Source organism: Callospermophilus lateralis, chromosome X (assembly GCF_048772815.1).
Source record: "Callospermophilus lateralis isolate mCalLat2 chromosome X, mCalLat2.hap1, whole genome shotgun sequence".
NCBI lineage: Eukaryota > Metazoa > Chordata > Mammalia > Rodentia > Sciuridae > Callospermophilus > Callospermophilus lateralis.
In genome coordinates, this window is record NC_135325.1 from 85426524 (window position 1) to 85448441 (window position 21918).

The window sequence follows — 21918 nt, forward strand, 5'->3', positions numbered from 1 at the left end:
TTATAGATAAATCTTATCTAACAACCTCAATTCTGCAGAACATAGCCAGGATTCAGGAAGTAAACAAAAATGTCTGAGCAACCAATATAAATGCCAGAGAGTACTTGCATTGGAAGCTCTCCCAAACTCTTTCTGAAAGCCTGGTTTACTTACTCTTTCTGCAGAACCAAGCTTGATTGTCTTTTCTGAGCCAACAGAAGATTAGAAACATAAGATTAGAGAGTAGTGCTGCTGCTAGAAACAACAAGGTTAGTAAGAATCTTCCTCCTTCAAGAAACATTGATGAATGTGAGAATTTAAGAATAAGTGAGACCAGCGCTGGGGCTTGGGCTCAGTGGTACCACACTTGCCTGGCATGTGTGAGGCACTGGGTTTGATTTTCAGAACCACATCTAAATAAATAAATTAAATAAAAGCTCTATCTATGACTGAAATAATATATATTAAAAAAAAGAATAAATGAGACTGTCTCATGCTTGTAATCCCAATGGCTTGGGAGGCTGAGGCAGGAGGATCAGCAGTTCAAAGCCATCCTCAGCAAAAGTGAGGTACTGAGCAACTCAGTGAGACCCTGTCTCCAAATAAAATACAAAATAGGGCTGGGAATGTGGTTCAGTGGTCGAGTGCCTATGAGTTCAATACCCAGTACCCACCCCCTCCAAAAAAAAAAAAGAATAAGTGAGACTAGGTGAACTCCAAGGTCCATTCTTGCTCCAAAAATGTATGAATTGGGTAAAAAACAATAGTTTGGGGAAAATAATACTACATTAAATAATGGCTCACAAACATGATCCAGTGTCAATAATAAAATGGGACCATATCAGATTACTTTTTAAGATGTCTATTCAAGAACTGAGACTGAGGCTCTGTGATAGGGCACTTGCCTGGCATCTGTGAGGCAGTGGGTTTGATCCTCAGCACCACATAAAAATAAATAAGTAAATAAAGGTATTGTGTCCACCTATAACTAAAAAGAATTTTTAAAAAGATGTCTGTTCAAAATGGTTAATTATAGAATGTCATAGAATAAAAAACTAATCTATTACAAATGAAGATGAAATATTTCTGGGTACCATAGATGTACTAAACATTAATTTGTTTATCTATATATTTCATATCAGTCCATTGGAGCTAGTATTCTATGCATTAGATGGATACAGTGGCACAAACCATAATCCCAATGATTTGGAAGGCTGAGGCAAGAAAACTGCAACTTGAGGCCAGTCTCAGCAATTTTTTATAGCCCTCAGCAACTTAGCAAGGTTCTGTCTCTAAATAAATAAATAAATAAATAAATAAATAAATAAATAAATAGGGCTGAGGCTGTAGCTTAGTAATATAGTGCCCTTGGATTCAATCCCCAGTACAAAACAAAACAAAACAAAACTTTACACATTGAAAATCTAATGGATAACAAATTCCACCATTATGTACAACTATACTATACCAATAAAAACATGGAAAGAAAATAAATAATGTGTCCTTTTGAGGTTGTGTTACAGAAGAGCTTGTACTGGTGTTTCTCTGCTTTCTTGCATCTGGGTAACATGACAGTGATCATCAGTTTTAGAAAGTAGCCCTCACAATCAATAAAACTGTCACAGAATATATTATGAAGTTCCATTGCTAATGTTCACTTGAAATATATTTTAATTATTTTTATCAAAATGGTAACATGTTAATACAAAGAAAAAAACTTTACTACTTGTAAGATTTAGTTTATAAATCATTCAAATTGAAATTAAAGAATTATCGGGTCATTAATAATGAAGTCTCTTGGGAATATTATGAGTTTTGTAAAAGAAAAGCTCTTTCAGTTACTTATTATGAGATATATGTCTCTTCTGCCGAAATTAAATGCTGCTTAGAGATTCTCTTTGAATATTTTTAATTCCAGTGCTCAATTTTTGTTTTTGTTAATCTGTGGATTGTTCTATAAAAAGTTTATTATACTTATGAGCTATATACCTATGTTTTTAAAATATGACCTGAGCAGGTATATTTGAACATGTTAAAAACAATATCTTGGGCTGGAGATATAGCTCAGTGGGTAGAGTGCTTGCCTCGAGTGCATAAGACCCTGGGTTCAATCCCCAGCACCACACACAAAAAAAAAAAGAAGAAGAAGAAGAAAAACAGTATCTTTGTTAATAAAAATTTAATCGTCTAAGAAATAGTTAAAATTAAGTACATGTGTAAAGGTATTTGTTACCTGTAAATTTTATTTATGTTGAACATCTAATTTCCTAACAATACAAAGGAAATCATCCCCATAATTAAGAAATTCTCTCTGCCCTAAAATGTTCTTAATTTAGAGAGGGAGTAAGGCATAGAAATTGAGATGCAAACAAAAATAAGTACTAAATAGGGATTAAAACCAAGTGATGGCCAGGTGCTATGACACACACCTGTAATCCCAGTGGCAATGGAGCGTGAGGCAGGAGGAACAAGAGTTCAAAGCCAGCCTCAGCAACTTACTGAGGCCCTGAGCAACTCAGTGAGAACCTGTCTCTAAATAAAATATAAAAAAGATCTGGGGATGTAGCTCAGTGGTTAAACACCCCTGGGTTCAATACCTGGTACCAAAAACAAAAATACAAAACAAAACAAAAAACAAATGATGGGAACAACAAGGAAACATTACTTTCTCAGTCAGAACTTGGAAAAACTATTTAGGGCAACATTTAAACTGGGATTTGGGTAATACATAGACAAGCAGAAAAGGAGAGAGTGTCAGAACAGTAATAGGGCATTTTAGGCTGAGGGAGCAGAAAGAAGAGTTATAAAAATTTAATGAAAATATACAGTCCCATGTAGCTAAATCTGAATTTTCAATCAGTGGGGATGTAATAAAAATATATCAAACTGGGGCACAGTGGTGTACACCTGTAATCCCAGTAGCTCTGGAGGCTGAGGCAGGAGGATCTCGAGTTCAAAGCCAGCCTCAGCAAAAGCAAGGCACTAAGCAACTCAGTGAGACCCTGTCTCTAAATAAAATACAAAATAGGGCTGGGGATGGGGCTCAATGGTTGAGTGCCCCTGACTTCAATCCCTGGAACCCTCCTCCTAAAAATATCAAACTGGAAAAGTTGAGACCAGATCACATAAAGTTTTACATACTATGCCAAGGAGTCAGACTTTAGCCAGTAACAAATAATCACTGAAAACTTCTGAGAAGGAAGGGAAGAGACATGATCCAAATTAACAATGGCAAAAAAAAGGAAGGTAAACTCTGATAAAACTTTAAGAGCAGAGGGATACTGAATATAGCACAACCAGTTAGGAGGTTACTGAAATAGTTTAGGCAAGGAAATTATGAAGACCTACATAAAGGCAGCAGAAATTAAAAGAAGGATCTGATCATGGGAGACAAAAAGAAAGTTAGTAGGATGTACAGGACTAACTAGGTGAGCAGTACACATTCAAACATGATTCTATGGTTTAAACTAGGTTGCCAGAAAGGTTGGGATGCCATTAGCTATGATTGGGAACACTGGAGGGGGAGATATTTTCAGATAACTGTAAGAGTATGGAAAAGAGGAGGTATATCCTAATGATTAGAAATAAATCTTTTATATGATTAGAAAGTGAATTCAGTAGATTTTTTATTGTTGGATTATATATAGCCTGTATGAATATGGATTGTGAGGATTGAAATACAGCATTGTTCCTGATATGTAGACAATGTACATTTCTTGAGTATCTTTGTTTTTTAATCTCCAACTGACCACAATAGCCAGTATGTTCCCGAGCATCCACCCCTGCCACCCACCTCATATCTTCTAAAAGAATAAAATCTTATTTCTGTTAGTCAAAAAAGCTTATTAGAAGGCCCAATCAGTGATTTTAAAGGAAATCTTTAGAATTATAATACATTCCAAAGTCTTATTCTGCAGGTTACAATATCAGAAATAAATGCTAGATTACATAAATAATAAAAACAGTATATCCAGTCATTTTATTGAGACATGGCTTATAGAGAAAAGATAAATAATGTTTTTGCTTTTAGAGTCCTACTTAGAAATGTAAAGTCCCCAAATAAATGACAAAAAGAGCCACTTACTTGCAAAACTACCAATTCTCCATATGCATAAAGAATTTTTTGGTCATATATTCACATTGGAAGATACACCAGAAGGTTTCTACATTTCAGACTCCTCCACTCCCAGTTGCTTTTGAGATTTTCTCCCATGTAAGTGAGAATGGAGTGAGTCATTAAACTCTATCAAACTGACTGATCACATATTGCTCAGTAGAATTATTTTTTTAAATTTTTTATTTGTTTTAATTAGTTACATATAACAGTACAATGACCTTGACATATCATACATTTGAATCAGATGGGATATAATTTCTCATTTTTCTGAGTATACAGGTTGCAGAATCACATTGGTCATGCAGTCACGTGAATACACACAGCAATAATAATGTCTGTTTCATTCTACTGTCCTTCCTTTCCCACTTTCCCCTTCCCTCCCCTCCCATCACTTCTCTCTACCTAATCTAGGGTAATGCTATTCTTTTTTTTCTTTTTCTCACATCTTCATACATGTATTTTATATAACAATGAGGGTCTCCTTCCACCATCCATGGTCAGTAGAATTATGAAAGGGTTTAACTAAATGGCTTTCAAATACAAAAAAAGAATAGTCTTTTGAAAATTTAAGATCTGTAATGAATGATACTCTTTGAATATGTTTTTTGAATTTAATAACTTCAAACAAGGAGAGGATCCTAGTGTGTAGTGTGAGGTATTTCTGTTTGGCCTGATCTTTTGAAGTCTTTGGCTATTGGACCTATAAATTTAAGGGATTATTGCAGGGGGGGGATTCTACAATTCACATTGTCTTTTAGGGTTTGTACTCTTAATTTGATCATTGAATGTGTGAATATTATTATAATATTGAAATTATATGTTTAAATTTTTGTCTAAAGATCCTTTTAGATTCTTGTTTTTGTGTGGTTGTTTATTCCAGATTGGAGTTTGATTATTAACCTTAATTAGTGCCTTAAGCTGACATCAGTGGGAGGTTTCACTGGTCGGTAATACCTTAAAATTCAAAGAACTCTTCTTTTGCTTAAGATTATTGTTCTAAGATCATATAAACTAGAAGGAATATAAACCTTGAAAAACATTGTAATGGCTGAGCAATCTGACATTCTTGGAATATAGGAAAAAACCACTTGTCTTTTTTCCAGAAAAAAAACATATTTGGGATTAGAAAGGGCGTTTTTACAGAAATTATCATTAGTAATAATTTTAATTTAACTTTATATGCCCTTAATTAGCTTGAATAGAAACATTTCCATCAGTTCTACGTGTAATCTTCATTGCTAACCAGATCACATCAATGTAAAACCTTAAATACCTTGGACAAATTTTATATTGCTGTTGAGGATATACAAAAATGACACATCATGGACATAAATAGGTTGTACATTTTGGTTTACATACAGTATGTGTCTCACATTACTATCCTGACATATATGTACTAGTGAATACATATGATAATCTATCACCCTGCAAGTTGAGAGATGCATAAATGAATATTTTTATATTTCCCAAATCTCAAATTCTCTGGAACATAAGTCCTATTGTCTATGAGCTAGGGGTCTATTTGTCATTAAAGAAATCTTCATATAAAATGCAAATTGGGCCCAAAAGACAATACTCTTAAATTATGGGTAATTAATCTGAGGAGAGGGGAGCTACCTGCTATATACAATAGCTTCCTTACTAAACTGTGAGGACCTTAGAATCAGTATCCAAGCCTCATGAATGTTTATTTCCCCTTCAACTTTTATGTATATAGTAGTTGATTGATAAATGTTAATTGAATGGATAAGAAACTTCTTTTGTCTCATTGTGTCTCATTTTAAATCATTTTAGCGTTGGATTTTGTATTAAGAGTGTCAAACTAAAACTGAATTTCTTTTTTTTACTTACAGGTGCAGGAGACATTGTTGCAATCATGATTGGCAATCTGAAAGGAACAAAAATTCTACAGTCTATTCAAAAAGGCATACAAGTAACAATGGTCATTGAAGTAGGAAAAAAACATGGCCCTTGGGTGAATCACTATTCAATTTTCTTTGTTTCTGTGTCATTTTTTATCATTACCGCAGCAACTGTGGGCTATTTTATCTTTTATTCTGCTCGAAGATTACGGAATGCAAGAGCGCAAAGCAGGAAGCAGGTTTGTAATGCTCCTCTCTTCCCGTTTGCATTTTAATATATTTTCTTTGCTAGACAAAGATCTATATATATGTGTTTTATAAAATATAGTAGTTTAAAATTTATGTCAGCCTCCATCTTCATTTATTTTTTTAATTTGTCAAGGAATTTAATCCTGCCTGATTAAGTCTTTAACACCTCATTAAGGAAGCAGCCAGAATTTAATTATAAATGGGTGTAAATAAATGTTCTTTTAAATAATTTTTTTATTATAACAGCCTTCATATTCAATAAAGAAAATTTAGACATTAGAAGGTAAAAAGGAAAAATCTTTCCCAAAATCCAACATATCAAAATATCTGTAATCTCTGCCCAAAGATAACCACTGTTATTTTACATGTATATGTGCCTTTGCATCTGAGAGTGAGGCTGAAGAAAGACACTAGGCTGGCTTTCATGAGAAGGCAGGTTTAAAGATCTAGTTGTGCTCCAAACCATGACATATTCATAATATCTAGCATAGTGTAACATTATTACATAAAAGGTACAAAATATAGAAACAATAGAGCCAAAATACCAGAGTATTATGGAACAAGGGAGTGCCCATGATTCTGTGGTTTTGATCCTGGCACCTATAAACTATTTCTTATCCCCCTGATATCCTCATTCTGTCCTTATTCATACAGCCTTATTCAGATGTATGCATGACTACTCCCAAGCATACATCTTCAGTTTCCTTGGCCATACTCTCTGTTACACAGTCTTCTCTTTGGTCTTCATGAGGGATTGGTTCCAGGACCTTCAGATGGATACCAAAATCTGCACATAGGCAATCCGTTACGTTATATAAAATGGTGTAGTATTTGTAGAGAACCTGTATATATCCTTCCATATACTTTAAATCATCTCTAAATTACTTTTAATACCTAATACAATGTAAGCGCTATGTAAATAGTTATTGTATTGTATTTTGTAAGAAATAGTGGCAAGAAATCATCTGTACATGTTCATTAGAGACACAATTTTTTATTCTGATTATTTTCAATCCAAGCTTGGTTGATTCAAGCATGCAGAACTCATAGTTATAGAGGGCTGTCTGTACTTGCCAGCAAAATCCAACCCTTCTTAAATCCTACTTGCCACCTACACTGTCTGCACCTTGCATAGCTAAAGCAGCAGAAAAACATTTACAGCTATACTGACTGATCTGACTTCAAATTTATGACCTTTAATGTTGCCCATTAATCATATTATATTTTTCTTAGCCATTTACTCTCCTACTTTCCTAGGTGAGCAATCTTACTTTTTTCTTTCTCCTTAAGCATCCAACAACTTTATTCTCACTGTTCCATTGATAAAAATTGAAGCAATCAAAAAATAAGTTCCAGGCTGGGGTTGTGGCTCAGCAGTAGAGCACTTGCCTAGCATGTGTGAGGCACTGGGTTTGATCCTCAGCACCACATAAAAATAAATAAATAAAATAAAGGTATTGTGTCCAACTACAACTAAAAATATATATTTTTTTAAAAAAAGTACTTCCACATCTACCCATCTAAGTGCATTTAAGTCTTTGTCCTATTGCTTTGCTCTATCTTCTGTTACTGTGGATGAACTGTTCCCTTGAAAAGGTCCACTTTCCCTCATGCACAAGATCCTTTTAGTCTTTTGTTTACTAAAGAGCATTACTCCAGCAGTTGTTCTGTGTCACTGTCCTACCACTAACAGTGTTTCCTCTGGATCTTTCCCATCAACACAAAAACATACTATTATGCTCCTATTTTCAAAAGAATTTTTTCTTGATCCCAGACCAGAAACCTTGGGTTATTTTTACTTCTTTTTTTCTCACTTCCCACATAATCTCCATTGGTTCCACCTCCATTATATATCCAGAATCCAATTATATCTTACACTTGCTCCAGTCCATTACCACCATCATTACTTACTCCTCTTCCCTTCAGATATTCTCAACACAATGGCAGAATGGTGTGCTCCTTCTCCAGAATGTTTATGGCCTTTCAGATGCTCTTTCAGTAGATTGAACAGAATACAGTTTTATATGTACTGAGAAGTTTCTCCAAAGGCAGTGAATTTCTGTCCACTTCAAGCACTCTTTCTGAAAAGCAAAGAGCAACCAAGGGTGGGAGGATCAATGAGGATTTCTAATAGGAAGAATGTTGAGTCTAAGAACAGATGAGAAATTGAAATTTAATTTAAAAACTTCATAAAGATTAGATATTATATTTGGGTTTTTTAAAAGTGATGATTATCTCAGTGTTTAAAGTTATTTGACTTCTGTCCTTCTCAGAAAAGTCACTTATCACATTGGTGGCAGGTTCAGCCTGTTACTAGCTATGGTCAAAAGGATGTTTCAAATTCCTTTGCTAGGCTACTTAATAGCTTCACATTGAGTTAATATTTCACATTTGTATGTTATACTGTTTTTATTTCTGAAGTGGGAAAGAAATTGCTATCCTGTATGACTAACTATTCAACAGTAACAATGACAAGAGGGTTTGGTTTCTCTATGTTTACTGTAGGTTATGTGTTTTGGTACTGTAACTGCTATTATATTGAATCAGTCAGCAAGTAATAAGTTTATAAAAAATCTTTGGTGTTGCACAAGCTTCATTGAACATGTAGCCCTGACCTCATCATTCATTTAAGAAATTTTCATAGTTTGTAATGTATTTATGAAAAATTAATCTCTGTAGGCTTGGTCAAGAATAGCATTGAAACTTCTATTATAGAAGGATTTTGAAAGGGCATCTTTTACTACTTAATGGACTGTATCAATTTATCATTTGTGGACAAAAGAATTAAATATATGGCTGATTATTCTTTTACTTATAAATATTTGAAAGTTCTACATTATCATTTATATATTTAATTTTCATGACCCCTGATTTATTTTTAAAAACAGAGCTTGATATACATGATGGTTACAACTACCACTTAACATTTAACTCCATTATCTACATTTACTGTTAGAAATGGTGATGAAGTGAGTTATGGAAACTTGCATTAGAATATTAGGAAAAATAACATATTCAGGAATCTCTTCCTTCTAAATATTATGATACATGATATATAATTTCAGGGAAACTGATAATTGTATAACCATAAGTTTTGATGACTAAGTGCTCAAATAAGTCCCCAGAGGTAATGACTTGACATGTCATAGAAAATGTGTCCCCAGCTAACATAGAACTTAGAAATGACAGAATCATTGCTACTAGTGACAACACTTGTCCATATTAATATTTGGTTATATGAACAAAGGCCAATTATTCTAGGAAGGTTTAATAAACACTTCTCTGATACTTCCTGATTTATTTTGTAGCTAAATCAAACTGTATCATAACCATGCTGTGATATGCTATAATACTGGTATTGATGGTAAGATTCAACTACCTTATATAAATCAATCATGTGGTAATCAAATGGATTAATTAGTTGAACTAAAACCTCCTCAGGATGTGATACCAATGGAGAGTGAGTAGCCAAAGGAAGAATTAGAATGACTTAGTTTCTTATATTATTAAATAGATGTGCACAAGTTTATCACAAATTTCAAGTGGCCATAGATCATGGGAGTAAATGGATAACTTTATTAGTACAACAATATAAAGATATTTGTGATGGTCTTATGGACTGGAGAAATTGTACCTTTGGGAGTTGTATTAGGTTTATATAATGTTGTTCAATCTATATACATATATATATATATATATATATATATATATATATATATATTATACAAATACTATACTATATAAATATAATACTGCACTATAATAATAGAAGTATAACATGTATATATAAATAGTATATATGTAAGAAATATTTATATATAAATATATTTATATATAATGTATGTATACTATTGCACATATAAATGCTAATTACAGTAAATAAATGTTATATAAAATATAGTATTTATATAAATACTATATTGACATTGCACTGATTGCTTTGTAGATTGCAAAAAAAGAGATAACAGTAGAACTATCTGCTTACTCCTTGCATGTCCCCAAGGTAGCCTTGATTGGATCTTAGCCATGGGAATGTGGCCCTCAAAGTGATCCGTATGATATTGATTGATGATAATGTTATATACACATGAGGCAGTGGACCATGTTGTACTAGTTTGTCAAGTTTGCTTTGTACAACAATTCATACTGATGCTATGCACATTTCAGTGTTGGGAACCTGAGTTTCAGGTAACATGGATGGTTGCTAATAAGAAACCCATAGTAACCACCCCCCAAATCCAAATCTCTCACCCTGATACTCATATTGTTTGTTTGGGCCACCCATGTCCATATAGTTTGATATAAGAGAATAACACTACTACTATTCATTTCTAGATGAGGATGGGCTAGGATACATTAATATCTTGAAAATTATTCTTGAACTTTAAGCATTATTAAAAATTATCTGAAATATTCCCAATTACATTTAGTTTTCTCTATTCCAGTAGTACATGAAATTAACTGGGAGATTCATCAGATATCTGCATACTATACTATTCTCAACATATACAAATATGTGGTTGGTATGTTTGCATGTATGTATCTGTTCCTGCCTAAATTTGAGAATTTTTCAGGGCCTTTTACAAGACCATGAGAATTGTGGCTCTTATATAGAGCAGGTTAAATAAACACTTGTTTAAGTGAGATCTAGTTTTACAGTCTTTTTTCTGACTTTCTCATCAATCAAAAGGAGACTAAAAATGGGTCCCAATTTTTATATATTTAGTTATTTAATTCTTCATTTATATCACTATTTCTTTTTTTAGACTTCTTTCTCACTAGGTTACTGTGTTAGTCCTCTTTCTGTCACTGTGAGAAAATACCGGAGATAAATATCTTAAAGGAAGAGAGGTCAATTTTGGCCCATGGTTTCAGAAGTTTCAGTATATGGTCATTAGGCCCCTGTCACTTTGGGGCTTGTAGCAAGGTAGAAAGAACATCATGGCATGAAACATGTGGTGAAGCAGAACTATTCACTCTTGACCAGGAAGCCAAGAAAAAGGGAAGAGGTTGACATCCTAATATCTTCTTCAAGGACACACCCTCAATGATCTAACTTCCTTCACTAGGCTTCACCTCCTAAAGATTTTACCTGTGGTGCCATAGGCTGGCAACCAAACCTTTACCACATGATCCTTTGAGGGACACTTAAGATTCAAAAAAAAAAAAAAAAAAAAGATTCAAACCAGAACAGTTACCATGGTTGGTCTTAAAGTTCTTGGGTAAAGTGATCCTACTGCCTCAGCCTCCAGGGGGCTGGGTCTACAGGCTCACCTTACCATGCCTGGCTTATATCACTAATTCCCTGCCCCCTGCAACTTTATTGCAGTATAATTAACAAATGAAAATTGTATCTTTTCAAGGTATACGAAATGATAATTTGACATACATTATATACTGTGAAGTCATTACCACAATCAAATTAACACATTCATCACCACACAGTTATACATAATTACGTGTGTGTGTGTGTGTGTGTGTGTGTGTTGTGAGGACACTTAAGATCTACTCTTAGCAAATTTCAAGTAAAACATCAGATCCTCAGAACTTAATTGTCTTCATAAAATGTTGAATTCATAGAAGCAGAGAACAGAATGGTAGTTTTCAGAGGCTGAGGGTGGGGAAAAAGGGATTGTTAAGGACTAAGTTTGGTCAAAGTGTACCAGCTTGCAATTATATTGCTAATTCTAAAGGTGTTGATTGTCTCTCTTCATAAAAGGCTATAATCTGAGAAATAACCTATTTACTGAGTCAAATTCTCCCTTTCTCCCCAACTTTTCCTCACAGTGCATTTCTGTACACTGCTCATGGTGCTTATCTTTATGGGAATGGTCTGTACTCCTATGTATCTCTCTCTGAGGTTCCACAGATTTGTGGGAAGCTGTTTAATAGCCTGCACCTCCTCTTTCCTGTAGGAATACTTTTATTCAAGTATTATACATAGGTTTTCTTGTACAGAACAAATTTATTTAACTTTTCATATACACCAACTACCACATAGCTCAGACCTCAAGTTTATTCTCAAGAATATATCTGAGGAATTCAGGTGCAGTAGTACACACCTATAATCTCAGTGACTCCCAAAGCTGAGGCAGGAGGATTACAAATTTGAGGGCAACCTCAGCAACTTAGTGAGAACCTAAACAACTTAGAGAGACCTTGTTTCAAAAAATAAAAAAGGATTGGAGATGTAGGTCAGTAGTAGAGTACCCCTGGGTTTCATTTCTAGCACCTTCGGAAGAAAAAAAGAGGAAAAGAATCTTCTTACTATAATTCTTGATTTAAAATAGCTTGCTTTACAAACTCTGAGACAAATTTATTAAAATATTTATTTTTAAAATGAGGTGATTTATGTGCAGGAAAATCTAGTTTGCTTGTATTTACCCTCTTTTCTTGCTTTTGCATACCCTGCCTCTATAAAATAATTAGGTTTGCCTGCATAACTAATGTTATTCATGAGAATTCCAATTAAGCTGAAAGCTAAATGCCCTGTGACCACGAATCAGGCTGGCAAATCACCAGACTAAAGCATATATTTTACCTAATTGGATATAAATACACAAATGAACTAAGTAGAATACATTTGCGTTTACTACAATTTTAAAATTTAACATTATAATAAAGAATAAGAATTGGTCTGATTTTTCATTTTCAGCCCCACTGAATTCCCACTCATAAGCAAAAGCAAAACAAAATGAAAACTATATATATATATATATATATATATATATATATATATATATATACAAAAAAAAATGGCTAGAGCCATCAAAGCTTTTGACTAGTCAGAGTAGTCACATTAAGCTTCTGTTAGGAAAATTGGCCAACAACCAGCTTAGTTTTCGACTCAACTGCCAAATTTTCTGACACCAGATATTTTTTAAGATTGAGAAGTAGGAGAGAGGCTGTTGGTATAATACTTATTTTAAAATTTTTCAGAAATTATAGTGAGTAGCCAATTTAGAAAGAATTTTAAGATTGGGCAATAGCTAACTTTGAGGGTTTTTTCCTCTTATTTCTCTCATTTATCTTCTCAAGGAATGTGAAGCCTTTTAAAGGCTTCTTTGCTGTTGCACAATGGAAGCAGTGTACTATAGTGGAGAGATCATGGGTTTTAAAGCCAGATAGAACCTGTGCTTGAATTGAATCACAGCTCTGCAACTAACCAGCTGCCTGGACTTTATTCAAGCTTCATAAGCTTACTTTTCTTGCCTATAAAATTTGTACATTAAAATACCTATTTACAAGGTTGTTAATAATTACACACAATGACACATGTAAAAATCATAGAGTTGAAACTGACATATGGTAGGAGCCCAATAAATTCCCTCTAAACCCTCCTTTCCCAAATTTAGTGGATTTGAGGATTTAAATGAGCAAAATTGGCCAGGATTGGTGGTGCCTGCCTGTAATCCCAGTAATTTAGGAGGCTGAGACAGGAGGATTACAAGTTTGAGGCCAACCTCATTAACTTAGCAAGATCCTGTCTCAAAATAAAAAGGGCTGGCGATAGAACAGTGGTGGAGTGTCCCTGAATTCAGTCCCCAGTACCAGAAAAAGAAAAGCAAATAAGTAAAATGGAGAGGAATCTTGTTTGAACAAAAAGGAAGAGCAAGAAAACACTGAAAATCTGTTTATATTTTCTAAATTTAGAAAATATTATTTGAGCAATTACTATCCACTATGGGAATTGTTTTAAAATACTAAGACCCAGTCCTCTAGCTACTCACAATCTAGGAGGGGGAAAGACAAATGAAGAATGCAATTATAGAATATGATAAGAGGTGGAAACCATGGGCTACTGAAATGTGTAGGGTAGAAGGGAATTCTGATATTTTGGCAAAGCACTGGGTGTCTAATTTGTATAAAAAGGTAGAAAGGTTCTTGAAGTTCTGATTTTTAAGGAATAAGATAAATTACCATTTGCATTGCTAAATATTCTCTTTAAATGTGGAGGAATATTTGGGCACTCAAATGTTAAATGATATTGTGCAGATAATATGTCATACTTAATATATAAACTATTTGATCCTAATGTTGTTGTCATATTTTGGTGTTTTAGAGGGAGGATTGTATCTTGGAACTGTTGCTATCAGTGTGGGAGTGAAATATTTTGAGTACCAATGGCAATTTTATGAGTAACCTTCATTGAAGCTCATTTCACCAAAATCACTTTTTTCACATCCGTATTTAAAGGAAATGACTTTTCTTTATATAAACTCAACAAAAGATATTGAAAATATCCAAATTTCATATTTTGAAAATGGTTTTCTCAGAGCATTATAATTATACATAACAATGGGGTTCATTTAAAATATACATAAATGCATAGGACCTAATTTGCTCCATTTTAATCTCTAGTACTTCCTCATTCCCTCCCTTCTTCCTTCTCCTAATCTCCTTCTCTACTCTACTGGTCTTCCTTCTATTTATTTATTGTTTTTCTAATTGGTATATTATAGTTATGCATAAAAGTAGAATTCATTGTGATATATTCATACATGCACATAGCATAAAGAACTGAAGTTCAGCTTACTACAGTTACATGTGCATACCAAAGATTATAGCAGCACAATTAACAATCCACAAGTTATGGACAGTCTAGATGCCCATCAACAGATGAATGGATAATGAAAATGTGGCATGTATACACAATGAAATATTACTCAGCAATAAAGAAGAATGAAATTATGTCTTTTTCTGGTAAATGAATGGAACTAGAGAACATGCTAAGTGAAATAAGCCAGACTAAGAATGTCAGGTGTCAAATGTTTTCTCACATATATGGAAGCCATAGAGAAATATGGAATTAGAAATAAGGGGAATCTCATGAAATGAAAGTGAGAACAGTGGAATAGAGGAGGAGGATCAAGGGGGGAAGTAGGAAGGATGGGAAAGGGGAGGAAATACAGAATGAAACTGACCAAATTATGCTGTGTGCATGTATGAATATACCATAATGAATTCCAAAATTTCCTGTTAAAGTTTTATTTAAAGGACACTTCATTAAATATTTTTTGTGCTATGCTGCAAATTCTCTTGAGATTGTTTTAATGATTAAACAAATCTCTTGTTTAACATCTTCTGGCATCTTGGATTTTGCCCTATAGGTTTTTGGTATTCTCCCTTCCTCCACCACCACCTTTTTTTTAGCACTGGTCTAATTTAAGTTTTACTGTTCTTCTGGGAATAGATTCAGACATTTTTGAGTTTGCCTTCGATCCTGCACCTCAAATTAATTTGCATTAAAATCTGAGGTATGATTAAGTAAGTTATATATTTGACATTCATTCCTAATAAATTGATAAGTGTTAGCACTGGAGACTCAGGCATTTATATTGTGTTGAATAAAATATTTTTGATTGAGAAATCAGACTGTATAGACTTAATCAAGTCAATACCCTGGAGAGGCATCACTTCATTACCAGATGTTTCCCCAATTGGGTTACAGAACTTGGTGCTTAAACCTAAATCTGAAGTGCTTTAAAGACAAAGTGCAAAATGATTATCAGAGACATATTATTGCGTACACTACTGCCTCCCCATAACACACATCCATTTTCTCTTAGTGGCTCTACTTTTTTTTCTCATTTGCATTTTCTCTTCTCAATGTCTAAATAATTCATGATCTATGTAAAAAGAAAGTAGTGAAGCTTGGAAATCTAGGCCAGGCCAGGACTGGTGGTTCATTGAAAGGATTGTCACAGTTTGACAGACCATAGAATCAAGAAACTGGTATCCAGGTACGGTGACATATGCCTGTAATCTCAGCAGTTCCAGAGGCTGAGACAAGAGAATAGTGAATTCAAAGCCAGCCTCACCAACAGCAAAGCATTAAGCAACTCAGTGAGACCCTATCTCTAAATAAAATACAAAATAGGGCTGGGGATGTGGCTCAGTGGTTGAGTGCCCCTGAGTTCAATCCTTGGTACTCCCCCCCCAAAAAAACTAGTAAAACATCAAAAGATAGCTGAATTTTGGATAGTTAGATTGTAATGGACTCTTAGAATATAAAGATCAGAGTTCCACTGCCAGTTATATCATTTAAAGTCTGCATGCCCTTTTTAATTATTAGTTTTTTTTTCTATTATTGGCGCATATTAATTGTACAGAATAGTGGACTTCATTGAGGCATATTTGTAATGGATAAAAACAATCTGAGCTAGGTATAATGTCTTATGCCTATAAACCTAGTAACTTTGAAGGCTGAGGCAAGAGAATTTTAAGATTGATGCCAGCCTTAGCAACTTAGTAAAGCCCTAAGCAACTTAACAAGACCCTATCTCAAAACAAAACAAAACAAAAAAGCCAGGTGCAGTGGTGCATGGTTTGTAATTCCAGCAGGTCAGCAGGCTGAGGCAGGAGGATTGTGAGTTCAAAGCCAGCTTCAGCAGTTTAGTGAAGCCATAAGCAACTTAGTGAGACCCTGTCTGTAAACAAAATATTTTTTTAAAAAGGGCTGGGATGTGGATCAGCACCCCTGGGTTTAATCCCTGGTAACATACATACATACATACATACATACATACATACATAAATAAATAAATAAGGCTGGGGATGTAGCTCAAGGTAAAGTACCACTGGGTTCAATCCCAGTACTAGAAAAACAAAACATAATTTGATCAGTTTCACTCCCCAATATCTTTCCTACCCTATTCTTCTCCGTCTATCCTACTATTCTACCTTTTGATATCTTGGAGTTTCTTTTTGTTCTTGATTTTTTTTGGTCTGCTTTTACATATGAGAAAAAAAGAGATGATACTTTTCTGAGTCTAACTTACTTAGTTCAAAATTATGGTCTCCAGTTACATCCATTTTCCTCCAAATGTCATAATTTCATTCTTCTTTATGGCTGAATAAAATTCCATTACATATCTATATCTATCTATCTCACATTTTCTTTATGCATTCAGCTGTTGATGGACGGCTTGGCTGATTCAACAATTTGGTCATTGTGAACTGTGCTGCAATAAATGTGGGTTTGCATGTATCTCTAAAGTATGCTGACATTTCTCTTGGACAAATACCAAAGAATGGTATAGCTTGATCATAGGGTAGATCTATTTTTTTTAACTTTTAGAGAAATCTCCATACCAATTTTCATAGTGGTTCTATTGATTTACATTCCCTTAACAGTATATAAGATTCCTTTTTTCCTTCAACCTCACCAGCATGTGTATTTATTTATATTCTTGATGACTGTCCTTCTAACAATAATGAGATGAAATCTCAGTGTAGTTTTTATTTGCATTTCCCTGATTGCTAAGAAAGTCATACATTTTTCATGTAATTGTTGGCTGCCGCAGTCCAGCTGCTGCAAACTAACAGGGGGTGATGAACAACTTGTGTACACTGATACAGCAGGAGTGGAAGCCGCTTATTGTAGGACAGGAGTGGTATTTATACATTCCACACAGCTTATCTTAATTAGCATAAACTAGATACATCAGTCAACCAATAAGGAATCTCCACACTTAATGGCTCCCTGGTGTTACTTCACAAACCACTCCCTCTGGCATTTTGCCAGGCGCCATCCAGACTTGTTTACAGACTCTAACAGTTGGCTATTTGTATTTCCCCTTTAGACAACTATCTGTTGAGTTCCTTTTCCCATTTATTGATTGTGTTACTTGCTTTTATAATATTGAGCTCTTTGATTTCTTTATACATCCTGGTTTTTAATCCTTTGTTGGAAGCTGACAAAGATTTTTCTCTCTGCTGGATGCATTTGTGCATTTCTGTAATCCCTCTGGCTCAGGAGGCTGAGGCAGGTGGATAGCAAGTTCAAGGCCAGCCTCAGCAACTTAATAAGACCCTGTCTCAAAAGAAAAAATAGAAAGGATTGAGGATATAACTCATTGGGAAAGTGATCCTGGGTTCATTCCCCAGTACAAAAAAAAAAAAAAGTATTTTCTCCCATTGTATCTGTTGTCTCCTCACTGTTAATTGTTTCATTTGTTATGCAGAAACTATTTAATTTGAAGACCTCTCATTATCTCATTTGTTGATTATTTTTTCTCCTGGGCTATAGGAATCTTATTGAGGAAGTGGTTAGCTATGCCTATATGTTGAAGTGTTTACCATATTTTTCTAACAGTTGCAAAGTTTCCAGTTTTGTACTTAGATCTTTGATCTATTTTGAGTTGACTTTTATGCAGAGTGAGAGATAGGGATCTTCTACATGTGGTTTTCCAGTTTTCCCAGCACCATTTGTTAAAGAGGCTGTCTTTTCTCCAATGTGTTTTTGGCAGCTTTATCAACATTCGGATCATTATAGCTATGGAGATTTGTTTTTGTTCTGTTCTATTGGTCTATTTGTCTGTTTTTTGTTTTTTGTTTTTTGTTTTTTTGCCAGTACCTTGCTCTTTTTTGTTGTTGTTCCTATGGCTCCATACTATAATTTTTTAAAAATATTTACTTTTTAATTATAGGTGGACACAATATCTTTATTTTATGTTTATGTGGTGCTGAGGATCGAACCCAGTGCCTCACACATGCTAGGCAAACGCTCTACCTCTGAGTCACTACCCCAGTCCTGTACTATAATTTGAAATTAGATGCTGTGATTAAGCATTGCTCTTTTAGCTCAGCATTGCTTTTGCTATTCTGCATATTTGGTTCTTCCACATGAATTTTAAGATTGTTTTTTCTACTTCTGTGTAGAATACCTATATTGGTGGGCATTACATTGACTCTGTAGAATGCTTTTGATAATATGGCAATTTTAACAGTATTAATTCTGCGTATCCAAGAGTGTGGGATGTCTTTCAACATTCTAGTGTCTTCTACAATTTCTTTCTTCAGAGTTCTGTAATTTTCATTATAGAGGTCTTTTACCCCATTGATTAACATCCAAGTATTTCGTTTTTTGAGGTTATTGAGAATGGCTAGTTTTCCTGATTTCTTTCTCAGTAGATTCATTATTGTAGTGTAGGTAAATTATTGATTTTTATATGTTTGTCTTGAATCTTTTTACTTTGCTGAATTTGTTTATCAGCTCTAAAAGTCTTCTGGTGGAGTATTTGGGATATTTTAGATATAGGGTCATGTAATCAGCAAACAAAGATGACTTGTTTTTCTGTTTATAGTCCCTTTTACTTCTCCTGCCTGATTGCTCTGGCTAGTTTCAAGAACTACATTGAATAGGAGTGGTGAGAGTGGACATCCTTTCCTTGATCCTGATTAGAGGAAATGCTTTCAGGTTTTCCTTATTCAGTTTGGTGTTGATTTGGGGTTTGTCATATAAAGACTTTATGATGTTGAGGTAAGTTCCTTCTATTCATAGTTTCTTCAGGGTGTTCATCATTAAGAGGTGTTGAATTTTGTTGAGGATCTTTACTACATATATTGAGATGGTCATATGATTTTTGTCCTTGGTTCTATTTATGTGATGTATTACATTTATTGATTTGTGTATTTTGGACCATCCTTACTTTATCTATTTTACTTTTCCAAGCTTCTAGTTGCTGTGTGTGTGTGTGTGTGTGTGTGTGTGCACGCGCGTGCGCACGCGCACGCGCACACACCAGGGATTGAACCTAGGGGCACTTAAGCACTGAGCTATATCCTCAGCCCTTTTTATTTTGAAATGGGGTTTCACTTAGTTGCTTAGGGCTCACTAAATTGCTGAGTCTGGCCTTGAACTTGCAGTCCTACTGCCTCAGCCTCCTGAGCCACTGGGATTACAGGTGTACACCACCACATCCAGCCTACTTGCTTATCTTTAAATGAGATTCTTACCTCCTTTAGGGGATTGTCATAAGGAATAAATGAAGTAATGGATATAAAAATGATTTTAAAATATTTATCAACTGTATAAATATAAGGAAGTACTAGAAGTAGTAGCTTCCTACACCAAGCCACAGGTGAGTTCCTTTATGTAACTCTCAGCTTCAGTGGGGCTGACAGTAACCAACTCTCATATTTTATTTTATTAAATATTTAATTATTTTTTAGTTGTAGTTGCACACAATACCTTTATTTATATGTGGTGCTAAGGATCAAACCCAGGGCCTCACACATGCTAGGTGAGCGCTCTACCACTAAGACACAATTCCAGCCCCACCAACTCTGATATTTTAATCATTTTTCCCCTTTAGGCTTCAGTTTTCTTATCTGTCACAATAAATGTTTCCTAGGTGATCTGAAGATCCTAAGTGTCCTCCATTCACCATTCCTCTATTATTTATTTATAATGCAAGCAACAAAAACAGAACGGAAGATACTTGTGCCAAAAAAAGACCCATCATAGAAACCCCTTTTAAACTCACAATGAAGTCCCAAAATGGGAGTGAAAGGGCTTTCATTAGCACCTCTTTTCTACTTAGAACCTAGCTCTACTTGCTGCTCAGGTAACAATTTAAGAGGTTGCTGCTATTCCTGTGACAGTAAGGAAATAGTTTGGCTAGTAATTTCCTTAGCTTTAAGCCAAATACCTTTTGCAAAATGATATATATTATATAGGAGACAGGTTTGGGCATTAAGGAGTTTCCTTATCTACCTGGACTATGGACTATCCCCTTCCAAAATATGATTGCTAAAAATATATATAGACATATTACAAGTACCCATTAATGCTTACTTATGAATGGTAGCTTATATTTTCATTTAATAAACATTTTATTGAACATCTGCTATATCATAGGCATTATATTAGATACTCTACTTGCATTACCTCTGATTTGCATGTAACCTAGATGTCAGTTGGTGACCCTGGTGAGGAGGGGGATTTTTACAGGGGCATAAGGAAGAAGCTTACATTCTTACAATGACCTCTGGTTCTGAGCACTTACTTTTTGCTAAATTTCTGTTAATTTTTTTTCTTTTTACAGTTTAAAATAGAAAGATTGCTTATCATCTTGCCATTCTGAACATACTATTTTTATATTCCACACAGCATCCACCCAGCTGTGAAGCCTAAGCTCTAGTTCAGTTTACACATATATTCACTTGAGTCATTTTTGTATACATTAGATTTTAGGAAAGGAAGGGAAGGATTTCTTTGCAACAGTACACCATATTAATACTAATTATCTTATATTACCTGGGATATTTTTTTCATTGGACAGTGTACCCCATATATGACAATCTCTCAATGATTCCTCTCTATTCATAATATTTTCCTCACCTTTTTTTATTCCTCCCATACCCCAAATTCACTTCTGACTCAATGATGCACAAGTTTTTAGTGTGAGTTCTCTAAGTGAGCCTTGGACTTGACTTTGAATTTCCAAACGTTTCTAGATATGTGCCCAATGAAACAAAGGTGACTATTCTCAGAATCCATCCTCCTTACTAGGCAATAGAGGTTATAAACAGCATTTTCCCCTTAAACCAAATATTTTCAAGTAAACAAGCTGAAAGTATTAAGTGAAATGTCTAGAATTACTCATTGGGTAAGTGACAAAATCAGATTTTTAATCAAGGTCCATTTGTATTAAATTCCTATGCACTTTCCACCAAATATGTCGCATTTCAAAAAAGGACTTGGAAATAAATTCTGGAGGAGATGTGGAGAAAAAGGAACACTTTTACACTGTCAGTGGGATTGTAAATTAGTACAAACATTATGCAAATCAGTATAGAGTTTCCTCAAAAGACTAGGCATAGAACCACCATATGACCCAGCTATACCACTCCTCAGTACTTATCCTAAAGAATTAAAGTCATCATACTATAGTGACACATGTATAACCATGTTTATAACAGAAC

General features: G+C 34.4%; 1 protein-coding gene across 2 annotated transcripts in view; it reads left to right on the forward strand.

The window, feature by feature from the left end:
• The window catches only part of Rnf128 (ring finger protein 128), a 96612-nt gene that overhangs the window by 64646 nt on the left and 10048 nt on the right, over nucleotides 1-21918 (forward strand). For both annotated transcript variants that reach the window (XM_077106883.1, XM_077106882.1), the window contains exon 2: nucleotides 5950-6197. In XM_077106883.1, the coding sequence (XP_076962998.1) occupies nucleotides 5950-6197 (248 nt within the window). The remainder of the gene's footprint in view (nucleotides 1-5949; nucleotides 6198-21918) is intronic.